Below are 23,081 nucleotides of genomic sequence, written 5' to 3' on the forward strand. Positions count from 1 at the left end.
TAAGCATTGGGTAATTTTTTAGGTGAGACTGAAATACAATTTATCCCAGTCTACCCTAGTTGAATAAACTGACAAATTCACTGCTTGAACTGCATAAACATGATTCACTTACTCCAGTTCCCAGTGTGGATGGGCACAAGAGAACCAGGTAAGAAAAGAAAGCAAAATTTAAAAACAGCTTCCATTTTTACATAGCCATAATGGTGAGAGGAAATAATTACAAGGTGGTAGAACAAAATACTAGAAAGTTTCAACAGTGACAGAAGTCTGTGAAAAATCACCCACCAAAATTAACTTGCTGCTCAAGTCTTACAGACCTTCTAAATAACTCCTCATTTCTTGATGGACCAGCTCCCCTCTGGGGGCTTTTTACCTTCAGGGTTTTTTTTAAGCAGAGCTGTTTCTTAGCAAACCTTAGACTGGCTCACCTTGAACCAATTTTTAAATCTTAGACACATTTTAAATAATCTTGCCTACATTCCAACATCCACATCAGTCCTACAGTGTGAGCTAATACTGCCAGGTTGTTGAGTGACATTTATAAATTTAAGAATAATTAATTTCTTAATAAGAAAACTGAAAAGATAACTGAACAGCTCAATGGAGTGGTAATGTGCAGCTCAAAACTCTGTGAGTGGGTAAAACACTGGCCATGACACACAGCCACTTCCCAGCAAGGACTATTTTACCATCTTTTACTTGTAAGTCTACATAAAAGAGAAGTACAAAACAAACACAATGAAAAATAGCCCAGATGGCCCTCCAAACCCTGCAAAAAGTGTAATTATTTCTCTCTGCCCTCTATCTGCTTTGTATGACTGTGTATGACTAATAAGTTTGGGTGTGTCAGATTATCCATCTTTCTAAATAGGACACAAAGGGATCTGTCACCTATTGACCCAGTCTTAAAACCTTCCCAAGCTTAACGAGGCACTTGCTAACTAATTCATTTTTTCAGTTCATCTCTTTCCTTTGGAGATGTTTCATCTTTAGCTTTTTACACCAGCTGCTGATCTGCCTTGCAACGCTCAGATGAGAAATGCCAGCGAAGCCAAAACCAGGCAGGACCTCCCAAGGCATTTGCAGATCTTCACATTTCCTTTTATCTACTTTCAAGAACCATAACACATATTTTATATCTACATATAGACACAAGCCATGTGCCTCTTGGTATTATTTGGAGATGCATTTTAACTCTCTCACCAAAAGGCACATCAGCCTGGGTCAACAAAAATAACTACTGACCTTTAGGGATGGCACTTTTAAAATATGAATGAAAAAATATACATGGGTACAAATTTACAAATTTATTTTCATGTGTTCTTCCAGGAATTTATAGTCATGAGGAGCAGGAAATTCAACATGAAAATTTATTTGGTATTATACTTCTTATCAATAGCTCCAGATGCATCACAGAGCACCAACAAAATTTTCAGAAATAAGATTTTTTTTGTCTGAAACTGCTAACTACCCTAACTCAAAATCTGCCTTAAAAGTTCATTTACAGTGACAAGACACCTGCCCTAGAGCCTCAGTATTTTTTCATCATGTCATAGTATGAACTGGTTTTAAACATGTACAAGTACTACTAAACAATCTCATCTGAGTTTTTGGAATCATTGCCAAATTTTGGGTATTTCTTTAGTGACAAATGCAACGTCAACAACAACAACAACAACAAAAAAAACCAACAAAAAACCACCAAGCCACAGCTGCCCAATATTGCCTTCAAAATGCAGAGCAGGAACAGTGGTATCTCAGTATTAGCTCCATACCAATATATTGCAGAAAAAAAAAAATCAACAATAGCATAAAAAAACCCAATAGCACATGCTGAGCAGGATTTGTTGCAGACTCCAGAAAATCCAATGATCAAGGAGCTGAGTGCTGAGCCAATTCCTACCCACACTGGCACATAGAAGGTATCAGCAAAGCTTCCTCGAGTTTCTGTCGCTCTAACTGGGAGCAGAGGTTAGCAAGTTGCTTGTTTCACTGCTACTTATATGTGAGGCTTTTATTTCTGTCTCCCACTTAGGCTCCCCAGTCTGAAACAAAATCTGCCAAAACAAAAAAAAATCCAAACCAACAGAAACTGTTGTAAGGCCCACAGTGCCTTAGGAGCCAACTTCTTAACCACTTGGAAACATTTAGCCAGTAACTCTGATACAGTCACCGTTTTCCTGATGTCCACCAATCCCACCATCACAGAGAAATAGCACAGAAATAACATATATGACAGTCAGCAGCATCACCTTTTTCCTTTTCTTTTTTCTTTTTTTAAATTAAAAAAAGGAAACAAACCACAAGAGTCAGGCTCTGAAGTGTTGTTTCAGAGCTAGGTATTTATCTGGGGGCAGCCATATAATAAAGGACATTAGCACATAGATTTTCAGCAGGCCTCTAGATTGCTGTAAAAGATTTTCATTCAGTTTTTAGAAATCTGCCTACTCTTCATGTAAATGACTCACAGCTGCTCATCTGTCACACAGTAGTAAATAATTCTACAAAATCTATTAGTGTATTTAAGTTTAGATAAGCGCTGCATAAAAACATTTTAGAGAAACATACAATTATTCTATATAATGAAAATCCATTTAAAAATAATTACCTATGTTCCCACAGGATATCAAAAGATAAGCCAAGTGGTCTTGCATCTGCTAGGTACTGAAATATTAGTACTTCAAACTGCCATAATACTGAGTAGGTAGCAATGTGAGTCTCCAAAACAGTAAGGAAAACACTATCTATCCTTTAACCTCCACAGCACAACACTAACATCTGACTCTTCAAAACAGCTGCCGCTGTAGGGACTTGGATCAAAGTCAGCACAATTACAGAGGGACTCCAAGATCTGCCCGTGCAGATCCCTCTCAAAAGCAGCAGAGCCTTCCCACCACCCTGCAACTGCTGCTTTGATCTGATGGGCTCAATATGTTCATTGCCAATCTGATGTGGAAGTTGTTCTTCCACTGAGGAATCTCAGAGGTTCTGAGGATGGGAGTAGAAGCAGGAGGGAAGCCTCCTGAGCAAGGGGGAAGGCTGGAGCACATGGGGACAAGGAGGCTTCTGGAGCACATGGGGACAAGGGGGCTTTTGGAGCACATGGGGACAAGGGGGCTTCTGGAGCACATGGGGACAAGGGGGCTTCTGGAGCACATGGGGACAAGGGGGCTTCTGGAGCACATGGGGACAAGGGGGCTTTGGAGCACATGGGGGCAAGGGGGCTTCTGGAGCACATGGGGACAAGAGGGCTTTTGGAGCACATGGGGACAAGGGGGCTTTGGAGCACATGGGGGCAAGGGGGCTTCTGGAGCACATGGGGACAAGAGGGCTTTTGGAGCACATGGGGACAAGGGGGCTTTTGGAGCACATGGGGGCAAGGGGGCTTTGGAGCACATGGGGGCAAGGGGGCTTTGGAGCACATGGGGACAAGGGGGCTTTTGGAGCACATGGGGACAAGGGGGCTTTTGGAGCACATGGGGGCAAGGGGGCTTTGGAGCACATGGGGGCAAGGGGGCTTTGGAGCACATGGGGACAAGGGGGCTTTTGGAGCACATGGGGACAAGGGGGCTTTGGAGCACATGGGGACAAGGGGGCTTTTGGAGCACATGGGGACAAGGGGGCTTTTGGAGCACATGGGGGCAAGGGGGCTTTGGAGCACATGGGGACAAGGGGGCTTTTGGAGCACATGGGGACAAGGGGGCTTTTGGCTGCAGATGGCTGCAAACATGGTCTGCAGACTGGAAAAGGGACTTCTCAAGTGTAAGTCATTCTACTTGTTTCCTAAGTCACACTTCTTCTCAGAGTGGCCTTGCACAACTTACATGAAAGCAGCAAGATCTCAGTCCTTTGAAGAAACATACAATTAGCAATCTCTTCCAAGGGCCCACAGATCTCAATCACAATCTGTTCATCTGGGCAGTCTGCACACAGCTTACATCAAATGTGTCCTAGGAATCTTTCACAACATGGACAGCTGCATCCTAGCAGTGCATTCCAACCAAACCAAACCACCTCATCAGGTCTTTTTTTCTCCTCTTTTCTGGACAGTAGTTGACATTTCTTTCCAACCAGCTGACCACTACCTCATTCCTGATCCACTGTCCTGCACCAAGAGAGTTTTGTCTTCATCAGGCTGGAGCACGTGACCAGCAAGCAAGCCTCCAATATAAACAAAAGGACTCAAGCTATTTTAAGTAAATCTTAAATTCATTCAGCACAGGCAAGAGTGCTGGAACTACAAAGTCAGAATACCTGTAAGTTATATTCTATAGACCCCTACAATATACAACAGCCAGAACTGTTGTCAGTTTTCCATTAAAACTGTGCAGAGCTAAGAATGATGAAAGGGAAAGGGAAAAATAGCATTTCCCAAACAATTCTGCTGCTCACCTAAGCTTCTGTTTTCGGTCAGTAAGTCTACAAGCCTGTGAACGTGAAGAGAGGCTGCATCCTTCTGTAAATGCTTGAGAATTTACCAGTTAAACTAAAATCCATGTCCAAATTTTGTAATAAATTAGTATAAAATGTAAGTATCTCTGGTACCTGTCAACGTGCCCACCTTCAGTCCTTAAACCAAAGCTCAGGTAAGGAACATTGCTTCAGGTACAATCTTTGGAGGCACCTGAATCACAATGAAGATGGCAAGAGAGCTTCTGTGGAAGAGGACTGAGCACTCGGTGCTCACACAGATGAAAAGCACAACAAGAACTGTGGTTTTTTTGGTGGGAAATGGTGCAACATTCTTAACAAAATAACCCTGCCAAGCAGCAACCCTAATTTTCTCTCATAACTGAAGATGGACATGTAGTCCCTGGACGTGGAGAGCAAATCCCTGGTTTCTAGTCTATCATCTTAGATGGAGGAGAAAAATTGCACACAGTTTCAATCATCCCATCATCTGAAGAGAAAAAGAGTCACCAATACATTTCCAATTCGCACTTAGTGTTATTGTATTTGGCTGATATTAACTTTGCATGTAAAGACTCATAAAGTGTCCTTTATATTTTCCTGTTTTCTTCCATATCAGGAGAGCTAAAATTTTAATTCATTATTCACATCATCACAAAGCCCTGTGGAACTCGGGCTGCAAGAAAGCACTGGAGTCTCATGAGACTGGCTGTAATGTCACAACCTGGCAGTGATGCATCACAGATCCCATCTGCCTCAAACCATCTCACAGCTTGGGCTGCAAAACTCAGCTCCCAGAACTCAGGACAGAGGAGCCCTGCCACAGCTACAAGTCAGTCAGTCGTGATGGCAGAGTTTCAGCAGGCAGATCTGTCTGAAAATCTGCTGTCAGAAACTGCAGTTGGGGTTTGAGCTTCCTGGGCTTGGTCTCCAAGAGGAGGGTCCCCTCGCTGCCCCCCAGCCAGGTGGGCCCAGGGCTGGGATCCCTGCTGGAGTTCTGTCCCCCTCTGGGGTACCAGCTGCCACCAAGCACCTGATGCTGGGGGGATTTTTCCTTTTTTTGTTTTGTTTCGTTTTGAGAACTGAAGGCTGCACTGAAACTTACAAACTAAGCCTGCCTGGTAATTGCTCTGGCAGAGAAGTGGGTTATGCAATCCCTAATGGCTCTGTCTTTGATGAGCAGATAGAGAGAGCTGAATTAGCAGCTTCTCACATTTGTACAGAAGCAATCCCTAAACTGATAAAACCCCAACACGAGTTCTCTTTCTGCCCCTTCTTCCTTCTTCTGTTCAGCTCAGGCATCTTCAGTGTTATTTCTAACACAACTGAACAGACCCTGATGATCATGACATATGTAAAATGAACAGCAACTAAAAACAAAACCAAATTTATATTATCTTTCTGAAGTTCCCTATATACTGGTAAATCCTTGGTTACTACAGAGATAAAAGGAATACCTTGCTTCTGTAAGGCAAACTGCACTTAGGTGCACCTCAAACTTGCATTCAGGCTTAATGGAAAGCTTGTCTAGGCACTTAACCAGATACTGGGGACTATTTTGTGAAACAGTCAGAAAAAAGTTTTCTAATAAAAAAGTGGAAAAAAACCCATTTACACTGTCCCTTACTTTGATCTTGGACCAATGGGACATCCTTCTTATAAAATCAAATAACAGCAGCTTTGACATAATGGAAATCTTCCAGCTTCTAGAAAATAAATACTTGATCAAAAAAGTGCATGTGCTGCAACACAAAAAATGAGTACTTCAGAAAGGCTCCTTAAAGCTATTTTAAGTTATTTTAAATCCAATGGGCTCAATAACCAAGTATTTAATGCTCGTAATGTTCCCAGGCACTAAAAATAGATTCCCAAAAATGACATCAAAACACTAAGATGTCTATTTTTATATGGCTGAGCAAACAAACCCCCTAAATCTTTTAGAAAAGCCAGCCCTGGTCTCAGCTGCCTGCATTTTTGATGTTTCTGAGAGCTCTGGAGCCCACTCCTCTGCAGGCAGGACTGATGTACCATCAATAAAGCTGCACCCCTCTGACTGACATCTGGGAATATTTTTTTCCTGTCAACCTTGGCAACAGGCGATGAAATAGGAACCAATTTAACAGACATGACTGTACAGGGTGTTGCTCTAAAACTGTTTTCCTAAACATGCCAGGAAATCTGACTTAGAGCACAATTTTAGGTGACTAACCTCTTCTAATGACAACCCAAGATCAATACCAACAGATGAATGAAAGTGAGAATGAGTCCTGCCAAAATTTTTCGGTACACTTGTGGTTTATGCCCTCATATTTCAAAATTAATGTCCTAAATCAGCTTAACACTGTAATCCTCAAGTGTAGCAAATGTTTGAGTATTGGTACTTAGCTCTTCCAACTTAATTCAAGAACTCTCTCTCTATACTTTCAGTCCAACTCAGTGCAGCATACATTCTTTTCTGTAAAAGGTTTTGTAATTTGTGAGTTAAACCTGACACTGTAGAAACATTCATGGTTACTAAAGGCTGTGTTTGCCTTGCTCATGCCAACTCAAACAGCACCCATAGTACTCCAGAAAGTATGCATCTGCTCCAGCTTCTCCTGCCATGGTGTTAGAGGGACAAAGTCTAACACAAAAGCACATTTCCCATTTTCCCATTAATCCTTCCTCGTACTCACCTGGTTTTCCCAGTCATCTTCTCTACACAGCCATATAATTTCTAGCTTTTACCAGAGTCTCTTTTTAGGATTTAAAAAATATTTTAAACTGGGACCAGCGAAAAATCCCCCACCTCTCCTGCCCAACTCGGAGGCCTCAGCAAGAGATGTTTTCCTCCACCCCTGTATCCTTGTTTAAATGGAGCTTCATCTGGCTTCTGGGCAGGAAGAACTTCCTTCTCAGAGATACTGCACAGGTCAGGGATGCAGCTATTTGGGGACATCCTTAAGCAGAAGAACACTAAGGGCAGGAAAGCCTGTGGAAACCTGAGGAGCCTGGCAGAGCACTCAGGAGGGGAGAGAAGCTGGGGGGAAGCTGAAGCAGTGAGAACCTCCTAGAGAGGGGAAGAGCTGGAATGTCAGGAGGACCCCAGCAAGATCACCACTGACACACAGCTTCTGTTCCCAAAGCATCAGCTGGGCTGACCTTCTACCAAACAACTGCATCCTCTGTGAGGGCACATGAGAGCATATGTAAGAGATGTGTAAATGAGTAATTTTTTTCCTAAAAAAAAACAGTAATTCAGAACCTGAAATACAAAGCAAAGAGAACCTCAGGTTCTGTTTCTGGCCCTGATACAGAGCAGCCTGACCTCAGGGAGGTGGCTTTGCTTCTCTGTGCTTGACGTTAGCCAGTTAGATAATGGGAAAAACATTCCCCTCCCTCACTTCAAAGGTTACTCTGATTATTTCAGAAGAACACGAAGATGAAAAAGGCAATAATGATAAATAGTAATCCTTAGTTTGCACTTATGCAAAATCCTCCTAGAGATCTAAGTAGTTGATTCCAGATGAAGTACAGAGGCTGTTTGATGTTGGTTTCTGGCAGCACACCCCAGTGCCAGCTCGAGCATCCCTTGCCTCCTGCTCCAGCCCCGTGGTGCCTGCCAGCTGTGCTGCACAGCTGGGCTTCTGCTGAGCAGGGAATGGGCTGGGAGGGAGGAAGAGATCCCAGGCTGCACCCCCGCCAGCACAAACACACATCAATCCAGATCTGAGGCTGGTATCAAAGTATCCATCCACCTTACACCCTGGCTAGATGGGAAACACCGCTTGCAGAACATGTTCTGTCTGCCCTACAGTTACAAACTTGTTTCAAACCAGGAATAAGAATTTCAACGGAAATCTGAATAGGTCACAGGGAGACATTTCATAACCCTATGGAACGGATTTGCTAACCATGTTGGGCTCTGTGTGACTGCAACATTAACTGCACAGCCTGAATGAAACACTTTTACATACTGAATAATACAGCTTCTGTAACTTTTCTGCTTTAAACACATTTTCAGCGTCATGAAAAATTTTCTTAAATCAATCCCTGAAGTTGTCACTGCCCTGAGTATTGGTTTCAGCTGTTTGGATGATGCTGTACAATTGAACTGTAAGACTAAGACTGGTATCTTCACAGAACACTTCTTTCTACAAACACTGTAGAAATTAGAATGGGAAAAGCAGCCTTTTAAAAAATGCACACAAAGAAGGCTTCTGTCAATCTGATTTATTCAGATCTCGATTGTACCATGAAATCCTGTTAAATGAATGGCAAAAACCTCAGGTCCTATTAAACAAATAGAAACCTTTTTTGTCAAACAACAAAACAAAATTAAACTTGAGGCTGATGCCCTCCTGACAGATGTTCCTGCTTTAACACAATCACAAAATACAAGCAATCACAGCCAAGTTTTTCAAATTACTCTTCTGGCTCCCAGCTGGATACCATATCATCATTTTTAGATCTCAGCAAAGACACAGTGAAACTCACCCACTTTTAATACCTACTTGTTTGGTCACCCAAAAGACCTTCCTCTGAAATTATTTGCCCATTATTCTCATGCTATTCTTAGAAGAAAACAGATTTAGGGATATGCAATTCTATAACCTCTATTAAAGTGAAAATGCATAACCAGGACAAAAATTAAGATTCATAATTGCCAACCAAAAGGAAAGGCTCCAATCAGCTTTACACATCCAGCCAGCACTATGGTTTGGAGGGTTTTATTTTGTTTTCCTTGCTCATCCCTTCTAAGAACTCACAGGTAATCACATCAGTTAAACCTCTGGACAGGTACCACCCCGTTGCTGTTTTAGACAGGAGTTGTGTTTCTCCATCTATCATTTCAAAAAGGAAATCCAAGTGTCCAGCAGTTTCTGTGATGCTCAGAAAACACACATTCTATTTTTCTTCCTAAACTTCCACTTGCTGTAAGATCTTGCATCCAGGAAAGGTCTGCCAAGAGCCCGGTGCCCCCAGTGAGGTAGCAAGCTGTCAAGTACTGGAGCCCATTTCTACCAAACAACTCAAATATAGCTACATTACAGCTGTTAGGCCAATACTCAAACTTCAAAAGCCATGGGCAAGTACATACTTGCTTCTCCAGGAAGGAAAGAAAAAAAAAAAAGAACCACAGCTAAGAGCACCTACCTGGTAACTGTTTAATTTTATAATAATCTAGGATGAATGGGAAAGCCTGCCTTCCCATCACAGGGGCAGCATGGTGCCAACAGCACTGCTGGGAATAAGACCCTGCTGCTGGCAGAACCCATTACCATGATTACAAACACATAAATGCAGGGAAAAGGTTCAGGACCTGCTTCTGGCACCACTGTGGCACTGAACCTGAGAGAAACCATACACCACTGAAACTGATCATTTCAATCCTTACCCTGACTGCTAGGAAAAAATCTCCATATTGAGCAGTTTATGCTCCCCTCCCAACTCACTCCTACATTAGCACATAAGCATTAAATGAACAAGTCTTTGGAGAACACTGAGGTGGCCCATGAGCTCAGCTAATTAAATATTTAGCACTGCACTCCCCCATGCTATAGGAAATTTCTGCCCACAGCAAACACAGCCAGAGCTGCCTGAGTGCAGAGCTGTGCTCACCCCCTGATGCAGATTCCAGCAGCACACACTGCCCAAGAGTAGGGTCAGGTTCAGCAGAACTGGGAAAAGCCATTCAGACTGGTACCTTTGGAACATTAATGCACTCGAGTCTATTCTGGAACATTCGGTGGAATTAAGGATTCACGATTTATGATTTTTCCCCACTAGCAAAACTTAATTACAGCTATCTTCAAAACAGTTATCTATCACCCTAGACTATTATGATGACTGTCTCCCCACAACAGAGCTTGATGTTTTCTGTTTTAATTGAAGTAATTTTTTAAAAATACCAGTTAACTGATCTTGGTAAAAACAGGAAAAATGTTAGCATAACTGGGCTATAAAGCTCAATTCTCAAATTAATTTAAACCCCTCCCCTGCTGCACTGTCTCCCACTGCCACCACACACTCACTGTTCTGCTGGGCCCTCCAAAGCTGGGCAGGGTCAGCCCACCCCTTCCTCAGCACCCCCACCACGAGGGTGCCTGCACAAGCACTGTTTGCAGGAGCTCTCCTGGCACAGCTCTTGGGAGGGGTGTAAAGCTTTTGGTTTAGAGTCTGTGTTTATTTAACCCACAGGCATTTTGTGCTTGCTGCAAAGGTGCAGTGGATGGCTGTGCAGTGGGGAGCATCCAGCAGAGGTGTGTGCAGTGCTCCCTTCCCCAAACCTGCTGGGTGCTTCCCCACTGCCTGAGGAAGGGAGAGATCCAGTTACTCTGCAGGGCCATTAGGAAACTTCTTCATAATCCAGTTTAAATATTTCCTGTCTGTTCATCTATCACACTGACTCCTGATGCTTTCCTCCACTTCATGTCACACTCAGCTCCCAGCAGGTTTTCTCTGCTTTCCCACAGCACTGCAGTGTCTGGCCCTGCATCCCCAGGCAGAACACTGCTAAGTGCAGATCCCTGGGGCTCAGTCAGCACCATCCATTTTGCCTCCCTCACTACAACTCTATCCTCAGAGACACAAATGGAGGAAACAGAGCAGCAGTTAGAATACAGACAATTTGTATTTGCTGCACCTCAGATGTCTGCCTTTCTTTCAGGAATTCTTGTTGGTTTGAATGTGGCTATTTTCTCCACTCTTGATGATAGTTTTTTTCCTGGATTGTTTTTTGTGATTTTTTTTTGGATGGTTTTAGGTTTTGTTTCTTCTGTTTGGTGGTTTGGTTTTTTCTTTGTGTGTGTGTATGTGTGTAGTTTTGCTGTTGTGCTTTGTTTTTTAAATTATAAAAGGGACATATATTACACACTGTACTTGTGATGTACATTTCTAATAATGTGTTGGGGTTTAAACCATCTTATTGGCTCCATCCATCCAGCTGCCTAGAGCATCCATCAGATGTGCATCCCTTCAGATACATGTATCCAATTTGTGAACAGGCTGACCTCAGGGCTCTAAACCATCACTAAGGTAAATAGAAATATTTTTATTTGAGATAGGAAAAAAAATAAATAATCACTGTCACTGCTACAGCTCTAACACCTGTATTTCCAGTCCCAGTGCTACAAAGTTGAGTGATACAAGGATACTTTAAGCTTACTTTCAAAGTCAATACAAAGGTCTGCAACAAGAAATTTTTTGCTAGTCTAAGAAAATATTTACAGACCTGCAAGTAGTTTCTAAATAAGTCTAATGCCACCAGCGTAAAGGAAGGCAAAAATCTGGGCTGAAGCCAAAAGCTGTCTAACATTACTCACAAATCCTTGAGAAAATTTTAGGAAACAATTGGCCTAGTGCCAAGAAACATATATGCAGAATTTTGTAGGCTAAAATGAATGCATAAAACTGTAGTGCTGAAACTCTGAATCCACCTCACTGGAACCTCCAAAGGGATTTAAGAGGACTGGACATAAAATCCTATTCAGTCTCTACAACTGGGTAGTGGATATTTTACAAAAATAAGTCCTTCCTCAGACCTCTCAGAAAACATTGAATCTTTTTCAACTCCAAAGCTAGAAAGAAAAGCTAAGGCAATAGAAAGCCTTCACACTTCCAGCATCTTTCCTTGCCCTTACAGACTGAATTTCTCACTTCTCCCTTTAGACAAAAGTGCATAGCAAATGTTCTTCCATTAATCAATTTTGTATGGAAGTATTCTACACAAATCAACATAAATAAAATCTAACTTTTGAGAGTATTACCTTAAGACAAATAAATAAATTAATTTCTTTCAAATTAGTTGCAGAATAAATATCTTAGTACCACAGAATAAAATATTGATAATCAAAACACACTTTTGAGAAAGAAATGTCTGGCCTATCTGCATAAAACTGATGACATTCAGTATTCAGAAAGATCCATACCTATTCTGATACTGAGCTAGGAAAAAAGAAGTCTGATTTCCTATCACAAATTCAGTTCTACACAAAACAAACACAACACTCAGTTTTCCAACTCCAGTTCTTAGGTATTAGTGACCATAGCAACACAGGACTGTTCATTTTATTTATTATATACAAAACAGGGAAAATAATAACAAAGAATGCTACATATCACCACCATCTATTTCAATACATAGGGAAGAGCACTCCCAAGCCTGTCATGGAAAGAGAACAAAAAGAGGATTGTGACTGGAGCTGAGTAACAGCACAAAAACCTCAAGCTAAATGAAAAGACACAAAGAAAGCCTCAGTAGGGGTACACAGAGGTAACTATGGCTTGGGGAACTCTACTCTTTGTATTTCATTTATGCCTCCTTGTAACATTTTCAGGAATTCCCCTCACCCTAATCTGCCCTAATAACAACAGCAACAAACACAAATATAAACAGACTTCCCCTATCAACTTGAATCTCTGTTTGCTTGAAGGCCTTTCAATAGCACAGTTCTATTCACAGGAATCAACATCAAGATTTTAGTGAACATACTGTTATCATCTCCTGTTTGGACAGGAACAATGGGAGTTATTTGGTCTGGAAAGCGACAGCTTTGGAAATGTTTGCAGTTGGTGTCTGATCAGGAATAACACACCCAGCAGCACCCTGACCTGATGCTCTGCTTTAACAGTTTGGCTGAAAGTAACCCCAGTGCTCTAAAAAACAGCTCAGCACACTGCCAAAAACCTAAAGCTTTGTTACCTATGGCTCCAAAGGTTGTGCCAGACTGAGATCCCATTAGTGTGTCACCTCCAGACAGTCTGCTCTCTGAAGATGCACTGCATGCAGGATGCTGAGTAGGGAGCCAGAATGAATGGGAAGTCATGGCCTGGGCTTTCAGGATCTCAGTGTTTTCCAGATACAGAAAAAGAAAAAAAAAGTTACCAAAAAAAGGTTCAAAACCTAGCAAGGATTGATGACCATCTCTGGAGAGCCAGGATCTTTGTAATCCTCTGTCCAGACTTCCAGTCCCCTCTGAGGAGGCCAAGTGCCAGCGTGCTGAGCTATGGATACAGCTCTGGTAGGACTGCAAAGCTGTGCTTTATTTTTGCTAAGTCATGACTACAGTGTACAGAATCTTGGCCAATTCTGCCAGTATACTTGGTTGAGAGGAGTTACCTAAGCACACTGGCAAGCCTTCAAAAGAGAAATGCTTCCGTGGTGCTGTGGTCTTAACTCACACTGAAGTGCTTAGATTTACAGCACCAGGTCTTACAGTTTTTGAGGTGACTGGAATAGTTATTAGGAGCCTGTTACCACTTTTACAACAGAAAGGTTGTCTGTCTGGAATAGACAGGCTATTATGTCTATCTGGAATGTCCCAAAAAACTGCACCTATATGTCAATCTGCCTGTCAGAGAGTTCCTACCTATTTCTCACATTACCTGGGTTGTTAAACAGCAGTGTAGGACTTTTTACAACAACATTCATATTGTACACATGCATCACACTGCATATGGCAGCACCTGAATACAGACATAAATAACACCATTGTCTGGTCTCCATTTTGCCTTGAGATGAGACAAAACCATTCCTTATCTACTACCTTCGTTATTTACAGCCCAATTTTCCACTAATGCATTCTGAAAGAGTCCAGTTCTTAGGAGCCTTATCTACTTTTGCCTTCTGTAAGGCATTCACAACAAAGCCCTGTCCTGCCCTGCCACAACAGATTCCTGCTAATTAGGACACTGGACTTAACAAACAACAGTATGGAAGGCAGACAATATTCAGCATTCCCAGTAAATGGAAAAAACATTTGTGCTGTGTTTGCATTACCCAAAGATATTTGCAAATCTTTAAATTCTTTAAAGTGCATAAAACATACTATGAGAAACCAACTTGTAGCGGAGATGCAAATTAGTGCCTCAAGAACTGCATATGATGTAAGAACTGCATATGATACCAGAATTCTGATTCCTCTATTTTCAGATACCAGTTGGCTTAAAATGTACATTTTCAGAACTACTGAAGGTGGCAAGAAACACCGATTTTTTTTCCAAAAAATGGATGTTTCCTTTCTTCAGTCTAGATCTTACGTGAAAGCATTTGCTGTGTAGTACCAGAAATATTCAGGACACTTCAAGGATTATAAAGATGTAGATCAGACACTTATATCAAATGTATAATCTAAAAGTTATGTCCACACCTACTTGAAGAATTGAGATCTCTAGGGACTCCCAAAATAAAATACTTTTAGCCCCCTGGAACAAAGCTGAAACAGAGCTCTAGCACTTCACAAACACGAGGTTGTAATGTCAAGATAAAGACCAAATCCCACCTTGGACCTCCCATAAAGCTCTTATTTACATTCAAACACATTTTTAGAACTTTTAAGGTTGTTCTGGGAGGTGGAGGTGGTGACACATTACAAACTGCTGCTGGCACAGCTCTGACCTCACCCTCTGCAGCATCAAGTGTGCTCCAGACAGCAGTCTGACAAAGCAGTATGTACTCCTTAAAACAAACAAACAAATTAAAACAAACAAAAACACAAACAAAAAAACCAAGGTTTTTTTGGGGGGTTTTGTTTCTAAATAACATCTGAAATGTTTCTCCTTTTTTAAAAAATAAACATGTTCTTATTTTTTTAAGAGTTTTTATAACATTTTGTGGGTTTGGTGGATAGGAGAAATTTTAAAACAGTTGCACACACATTTCCAAAACATTTCCATCACAGTGCAAGTAAAACACTCCAATTTTACCTCTCTGATCAAACATTTCTCTAAGAGAAAAAATTTACATGTAGAGTTTTCTGTCTAAACAGGCTTTGCCTTCACAGCTAGCATTTCATATTCAGACTCCAATTGCACATCAAAGCTTCCCTTTTAAATTCAGCAAAGATGCACGTTTTATCTCAGGAGACTACAATGTCTTAGAAGTTACAACATTAACTGCTGCTACAAGCAGTCTTCAGGAGATTCTGCTTTTGACATATCCCCTCCTAACAACATCACCAGACTGAAGTTACCCAACAAGTGTCACCAGTTATCTGGGGTGACTTGCAAAACCTTCCACTGATTCTACAAAAACTAAAGCTTTCACTTTGATTTACACACAACCTTCTACACTAATTGCTTAAATACTTGTTGGCTCTCTGCAACAACTTTCACTTCTTTTTCTGCTCTGTAACAATGCACAATCCTTTCACCTTTCCCTTAACAACGCAATCAGTAGCTTTCATTAGCACACATTTCCAGAATGTTTTCACCAAGTATTTGTAGCACTGTGCACCCTGTGTCACCACCCCCTCTGCAGTTAGCTCATATCCTGTAACCAAATAACCAGAAAAAGAAAAAAAAGTCCTTTAGGAATTTCAGCCAACATTTGTTGCTACGAGGAGAAAACCTTATATTATTTCAACAATAAAATGTACTAGTAACCCTCAACTCTTGCTTCGAGGGATTTTTTCCATGTATCATGCAAATACATCATCTGTCACAAAAAAACCATACTCCTCACTCTCAGTTGCTGTAAGATTAATCTATTTGCAGTGCCAGAAATGCAGCCTTGAGGAAAAAAAAAAAATTAAAAAAGGCTTTGTTGGTTTGATCTTGATGTTATTTTAATGTGAAGGTTTCATTACAACAATGTATCCATGACCAGTGAAGGAGATAATTCACCTCTTTAGCTACTTAAGTTCTATTTAAACTGCCATTATGAATGACTGTAGCACTTACGAATTTGTCTTTAGAAGAGTCTCAGAATTTGGGAAGCATTTTTGTAGACATGAGAGGCATATATTTAGCAAGTCTCAAAACAAATATTTGACAAAGCCAATACACTGAACACTTACCCAGGAAGCCCTTTTTAGGTTGGGCCAAGGGGTATGTATATACACATACTGGCTCCACTTAAGATGGATTTTTTGTTTTGTAAATTTTTTTTATGCAAATACAAGAGAGAAGAATAATGAGCCTATCCACAAGTCATATAGAAAAGCATGAGAAAGAATATTTTTTCCCCAAAAGTGCAAGCTTAGGTTGAGGATGAAAGGTTGTTCTTGAACTGCTGCATTTCAGTATCTCCACATCCCACAGGGAAATCTTCAAATCTGAAAAAATGCCATTCTCCAACCTCTGCTGCTCCTGGCATCAGGGAACAGCTACCTGAACTTCTGCATTTCTAACATCTCCAGACTGTGGGCTCTGGACCACACCCCATCCTACATCATTTGCAAAATTCTACCTGGAGGGTCCAGCAGCCAACAACTATGCAAATCTGCCTTGATTATCTTTAAGATAGAAGAGAGGAATATTATGACTGCTCAGATGTATGATTGCTTTACATTAGCAGCTGCACATTAAGAGGCAGTGAGGCTTAAATGCAGGGTTTCAAGAACCTGTTTGTCCCTAATCTAATTTTTCATTATTAAAAAAAGTCTTGTTGTGAGATAGGATGGATTTCTGATGTTTATGTCCAGAACAAATATGAAGTAAAAAATATAAAAATAATTTAAAAAATCCATTCTACATAGAGAGTTTTGATATATGTTTTTATATCCTAGAAGACAACAATTACATGACAATTATGTGTAATACTTAAGAAAATTGCTTTATTTTATTACAATAATGTGTTATATCTAACATTTAAGATCTTCATTAACTTCCTTTAGTCTTTTTGAACAATTTGTAGTCTAGCTACATTTTTAAATACACCACTGCTAAATGTCCTACAGAAAATTTAAGACAAAAATCGAATAAAGTAAGTTTTTTTGCCTCTGTTATTTTTCTTGAAGGAATTAGCTCAGGAGCTTAACAGCATTCTGCTGTTTCCACAGACCCTTCAGTTCTGAGCAGCCTCACCTCTGATGCATGGTGCAGGAGCAGAGCTTTACAGATCAAGCACCCTTGGTGCTGGGATGGGCAATCCCCACCTCTGCACCTCCTCCAGCAGACAGCGCTGTGCTGGGCTGCAACCTGCTTTGCTTACACCTAAAGCCAAATCTGCATATTCTGAAAAGGGAAGGTGAGACAGGAACACAAAACAGTCTGAGCCAACAGTAGCACATGCAGCAGCACTAAATTGCAGCTGGCTGAATTAAGGACTGTGCTACAATTTATTTTTTCTCCTAGCCTCATTTTGCAAGTCAATCTAGATCTTTCAATATTAAAAATTCCACTTAAATATTATTTGAATAACTTACCACCCAATAATCGAATTAACTTAGCTAGTAATTTCTACCTCTTGAGAAGCACAAGCACAAGTAATTTTGTAGGAACCACATCTTCCTATTTTGGGAGGGGACAGAAAGGGACAAGGAATTATCTCTAAGTTTCTTTCCCTCCTGTGCAGATCCCGTGTACAGCACTGATTCCAGCCACACTGGGGAGGCCAATCAGATGGCTATTTCCAGACCCAAACAGAGTCTGTTCTGCATTGCACAGCACTGCCAAATGGTGACTGTTCACTGGTTCTACAAGGAGTATTATCAGCCAAAAGGCACCATGCCTTACCTACTCTCTGTCCATTTATACTGTATACACTTTCCCAGTAAAAGGTTGGTTCTTTTTTCAGTGTGCCAAGCCCTCATATTTTGGCCTAAGTTGGTAACAAAGGTTCCATCCAGGAGCAACTTTTGAAAGCATCATCACTTTCAGTATCTTAGAGTTTAAGTTAATTCAAATAATACTATTATTCCTAGACATAAACTATTCTTTTTGCATTCTATAGCTGTGCTAGCCAATTAGAGAGCTCTTCATTTCAGAAAATGCTTTTCATTGATAAAGAACTCTTGACACACAGGAAGCTTTACCTCCATTTATGCATCTGCCTCAGTTCAATTTCTCTTATTCACAACTCTTATTTAGAAAGGCTACCCAAAGATTTGTATTAGACCACTTACTCATCTTCTTTACAGGTTCTTCACTCTTGGAACACAGCACAACAGTGTGCTGGCTAGTTATGATCTGGCTTCTGAAATGGGAGGTTAAGGAGCCTGATCCCGTGGTCTGGATCCAGAGAGTATGCTGATTGTATAATAAGTAATTTAACAGATAATCTAATCTGGAAGAAAACTACATTGCTCAAACTAGTACTCTTTGAATGTTATGCCAAAGGTAATCTCTACCAGAGATAGGCAAAAGAAGGAAGTCAGATTTCAAAGCACTCTAAGACTGTTGGAGAGAATTTCAACAGCCTGATATCAGACCGGTTCTACCACCCAAAGCCCTCTGGGAACCAGGGCTGAACAGAGAGCCCAGACTTTTCTCATGTGCCATAATGTTAATGAACCTCCTGGCCTCTTTTTAACACAGCTCTGATCCCTTCTGAATCTCTCCAGAGACTTCAGATATTGGGCATTCAAATACCAAAGCATCAGACTATTTTGGAAAACAATCTGCATTCAGGAGTTGCCTATACAAACAATTCCCTTGCAAGCATTGAACTCCCTGGTGCAGAGCACCACGGAATATACAAACATGGAAAGCTGCCTGTGGAAAAGCTCTGTTCCACTTGCTATTCCTGCTGCATGTAAATAGAAAAGTCACAAGTTCTGCATTTCACAGCACCATGAAAGAAGGGTCTTTCTCTAAACGGTTCCAACCATGAGGTGACAGAGATGGCAATGTGTGACTTACTGTAAGGTGTTGTATCCGTGGGGTCAGGAGGTGGGAAATTCTCAGTGAAGTTGACATTGCACAGGTCTGTGCTACAGCAGCAGAAGCGGTACGTCCCGTTCTGAATCAAGGAAGGGGTGGTTGTGACAATGCACTCCTCAAAGTGACACTCCTGTGGGTCTCCTATATGAGACCAGCAGCCTGTAGGAAGAAAAGAATGAAAGCATTCTTTTTAAAAGTGGCATAAAATTAATTCTGCTCACAGACAATAAACACACCTGTAGAAATCCATACATTACACAGTTAAATGTCACAGAGTGGGGTGAAAACAGCAAGCATAATTTGCTTGCCTGACTTCAATATCACCTTTGAAATAAAAATCTGGAGAATTTCTTCAACACGTCACCATAGTTGAGGAGAGGAAATATGGCCAGGAATGAAGGCCAACATCAGAGGTGTCCAGCTGTCAACCTCAGTATGACAGTGTCTGAATTCTTGAGCCTTCAGAGCAGATTTAAGCCATTCCTCACTTTTTGATAGCACAGACAATATTAGCACCCTCTGGCCCAGAGTCCAGATGAAATGGTGACCCAGTCCCCTCCTTAGAACTGGGCCACAAGGCTGCATCTATAGGCCAAACATCCAGTCAATACAGACAGACATTTTTACTTACTGAGACACTTATTTTTAAATATCTCACTGCATCAATGCATTTACTGAGATATACTCAAGAAAGGCATCTTCCTCTGACATCCTAAGTGACAAGCATTTTGAGTGCTTTTTCCTTTAACTACACATTAAGCTCTTCGGCCTCTTTTAGAAGTCATTTGTTTCAAACAAACTTTCAGTATTTAAAACTGTTAAATGGCAAGTTTACAATTATGCACTTGTATGCATAAATGTCAAATAAATCATGCTACACATAAGTGCCAAGCAGAATGGCCAGCTCTGCAGCTCTGCTCCTTTGTAGGAGCTGGCTAGAGCACAGAGGAGTGAAAGGAAAAGCAGGACAGCAGAGTGAGATGTTACAAACCTTGCTTCACAAGATGTATGTCTCCTTCTCGTGTTTTCTCCCAAAGCCCATAGCAGGTACTGCCTTTCATGCACAAAATGGTGCCATTCTCCTGGGAGATCCTGCTCTCGCTGACTCCATGGTCCTGCTGATACGGGTCCTTAAAAGCACACAGCCGCTCCTCGCTCTGCGCAGCTTTGGACAAAGAGGGGAAAACATTTTTTGTCAGCCATTTTATGCATAAAATAGTCACTTTCATAAAAAGGACTATGAAGGTCTTCTGGAAAGGTACATTCAAAATTCTCTTGAACTACACATGTGTTCTTTCAACTGTACTCCAACAGTCAGAAATTAAATTTATGTCTATCCCAAAGTTATTTTCATAAAGAAGACAAAAACAACCTCAGCAGATGTCTTAAAATGAATGTGCAAATGTTCACAGGTGGAGAATAAAAATTTCATTGCATAGTGTGCAGCATCTGCATCATCTATCCTCAAGCACAAGTTACACAACTGTTAGCTGGTTTCTGCATTACTTGTTTCCAGATCCTAAACCAAGATGATATCTTTCAGACTGCCACCCAACCCAGTGCCCACTTAGTTCAGAGGGGTTTTTTCACTCTCATCCCATTGCCCTTCCTCTTTTTTCCCTGCATTATCCAACTGTTGCACTGACATTTACTGCTTTCTGCTCAGCAACCCATCAGTGTGGGCTCTTCTACACAACTTTCCTGGTGACCACCCACAGAAGTACTAACAGCTGAGTAAAACCCATCACACTGACCAGCAGTTCTGGGAAACACTGCCCATAAACAGGAGCAACACTGCATGTGAAGTCTCCCTGTGTAATGTCCAGCAGGGACATGACAAGACATTAAAAAAGAGCACAAAAGTAAATAGCCAAAAAAAAAAAATAAAATAGGGTTTTCTTTATTAAAACAAAGCCACCCACAAAAAGCATAATATTCTGTACAAGTACATTCAACTCATTTGCTTCAAAGATTTAAGAGCTCAAGAAACTGCTATGTTTTACCCCTATGATCACTGCTTGCTTGTTCATATCACCTCAACAAAAAGACTCAACCATGCCAAGCTACCTCTGTCATTTTCTCTTTAGGAAGAGGAAACCCCTTCAAACAATTCACTCGAGAAAGGCATCCAGTCCAAGTTAAATAACTCTTATATGTGTAGTGAATATGATATTCAGAATACTTTCATTTGTCCCACAAATGATGTTACAAAAAGCATGAAAGGCTAAGTGTGTACTTACAGCACACTTAAGTATTATTTAGTGGTAAAGCTCAGCAAACACCCAGTCACAGTAAGAATATGCACTACATATCTCAATAACCAAATTTCACCCCTCTCTTGCCCCATGAAAACACTGGTGGTGCAAAGGTGCAAGGTGGAGTAGATTTTTGGGAAAACAGATTTTGAACTTAACAAAATTCCAGCATATGCAATTGTAAATGATTAAAGGTCCTTTATACATATAAAATATCTCCTCACAAACCAAAAGACTCACAGATAACTGTCTCACTTCTAAGGCTGTTGCTATTCATTAAGGACTCAAAATTCTCTTATGGTGAGACAACAACAAATAGGTGCACCATGCAGAAAGCAGCCTGTCAGGGCCTCCCAGTTTATTCTGTGGCAGCAGTCATTAAAACAGCACAACTTAGCTTCTTTTTCAGTGGTCTGGCAAGGCATGTACAATCAGTGAAGCTAAATGACAGCTCAGTGGTGGCAAAACTCTCAGCTGAGGAGGCAGGAACTTCTTGAGCAGCTGTAATTCAATCCTTGGCAGCCCCACACACTCCTAGAACCTGGGCAGCAGTCCATGCTCCTCACCCACCTCTCTGCACACTGGCCAGCACACAATCTACACCTGCCATCTGGAACCAGAGCTCTGAAGTGGTAAATACATATATTCTATACTACAAAGCAGAGCCCTGATCCTCAGGAACTCGGTCGCCTCAGTTTCCTATCTGACTCTTCTCCCAGGCTGAGCAGAGCTGCCTGGCTGGCTGAGGACAAAAAGGTCACAGCTGGTGTCTGAAGCAGTGGCTGCCACTGGCACGTCCTGGGTTGATGCTGAGGAACAGCTGAGTATGGCAGGAGTGAAGCATCTGTCCTGCCTTCTGAGCACTGGGACTGTCCAGGCTGCAGGGCAGGAAGGGACAGGGCTACACTGACAGAGCAGAACTGCAGCACACAACTTTCTGAGCACTGAAAGGAGGAAGAATTCTCATGGAAATGCAATTTTCAAGAGAGAACGGGACAGAATTACACAGCTTTGTCAAATAGAATGTAACTGCTCCTCAGGACACTGCAAAGGCTTTAAAATGAGTTGCATTTGATAGTTGAGTGGGACTTGTGTCATCTGAGATGGTGGCTGCTTACTTTACTCAAACTGCTGCAAGATAAACCCTTTCCTCATTTGCCTTTATAGTGAAAAATAAGTCTAAAAGAACGGAACTGAGAAAGCAGCCACACAGATTTGGATTCCTTATCAAAAACCTGTTGTTTTTAAAAAGTAATTCCTGTAAAGTTCACTTTCATATTAGCTCAAAAACTTTTAACCTCTGAACTAATAGGGAAAAAATACCATGTATTTGTTTGCTTATTTTCTACTGAGAAATCCAGTCCAATGTATCATGTCTGTGCCCAGAGATACAAGCAACTTTGGCTGCCTAGTTTTCTGGCCTCTGCACCTTTCTATAAATCTTAGGATCCAGGTTGAGGAGCAAGAACATGCAGAAGATACTTTAAAAAAAGTTGTTAACTATAGTGCTAGAAGCTGCCCAGCTACACACTACAGAAAATAGCTGCTGCTACCAAAGACTTTTCTGATTTTATAAAATATATTGCTCTCTAAAAATAATTGCAGAGGGGAGGAAGGGGCAAGCATGAGAAAGTGCAACACCCACTGCTGGCAACCCAAGTGTCTGCCAGTTTCCTAGCAAACTAATAAACTTGCCACAATTTACTGTTGGATGATCTCAGTGAGAAACTTTTCCAACAAAAAATAAAGCTTGCTCACCCAACAACTGGAGTTCTCATGCTGATTGCTGCACATTCCTACCTCCATCATGGCTCAGGCCCAGCACAAGCAGCA

General features: G+C 41.3%; 1 protein-coding gene across 3 annotated transcripts in view; it reads right to left on the minus strand.

Moving 5' to 3' along the window:
- BMPR2 (bone morphogenetic protein receptor type 2) overlaps positions 1 to 23,081 on the minus strand; it is a 91,847-nt gene that overhangs the window by 23,974 nt on the left and 44,792 nt on the right. For all 3 annotated transcript variants that reach the window (XM_071747953.1, XM_071747952.1, XM_071747954.1), the window contains exons 2-3: positions 19,985 to 20,158; positions 18,973 to 19,152 (exon numbers count right to left, since the gene is read on the minus strand). In XM_071747953.1, the coding sequence (XP_071604054.1) occupies positions 18,973 to 19,152; positions 19,985 to 20,158 (354 nt within the window). The remainder of the gene's footprint in view (positions 1 to 18,972; positions 19,153 to 19,984; positions 20,159 to 23,081) is intronic.

Source organism: Heliangelus exortis, chromosome 6 (genome assembly GCF_036169615.1).
Source record: "Heliangelus exortis chromosome 6, bHelExo1.hap1, whole genome shotgun sequence".
Lineage (NCBI taxonomy): Eukaryota > Metazoa > Chordata > Aves > Apodiformes > Trochilidae > Heliangelus > Heliangelus exortis.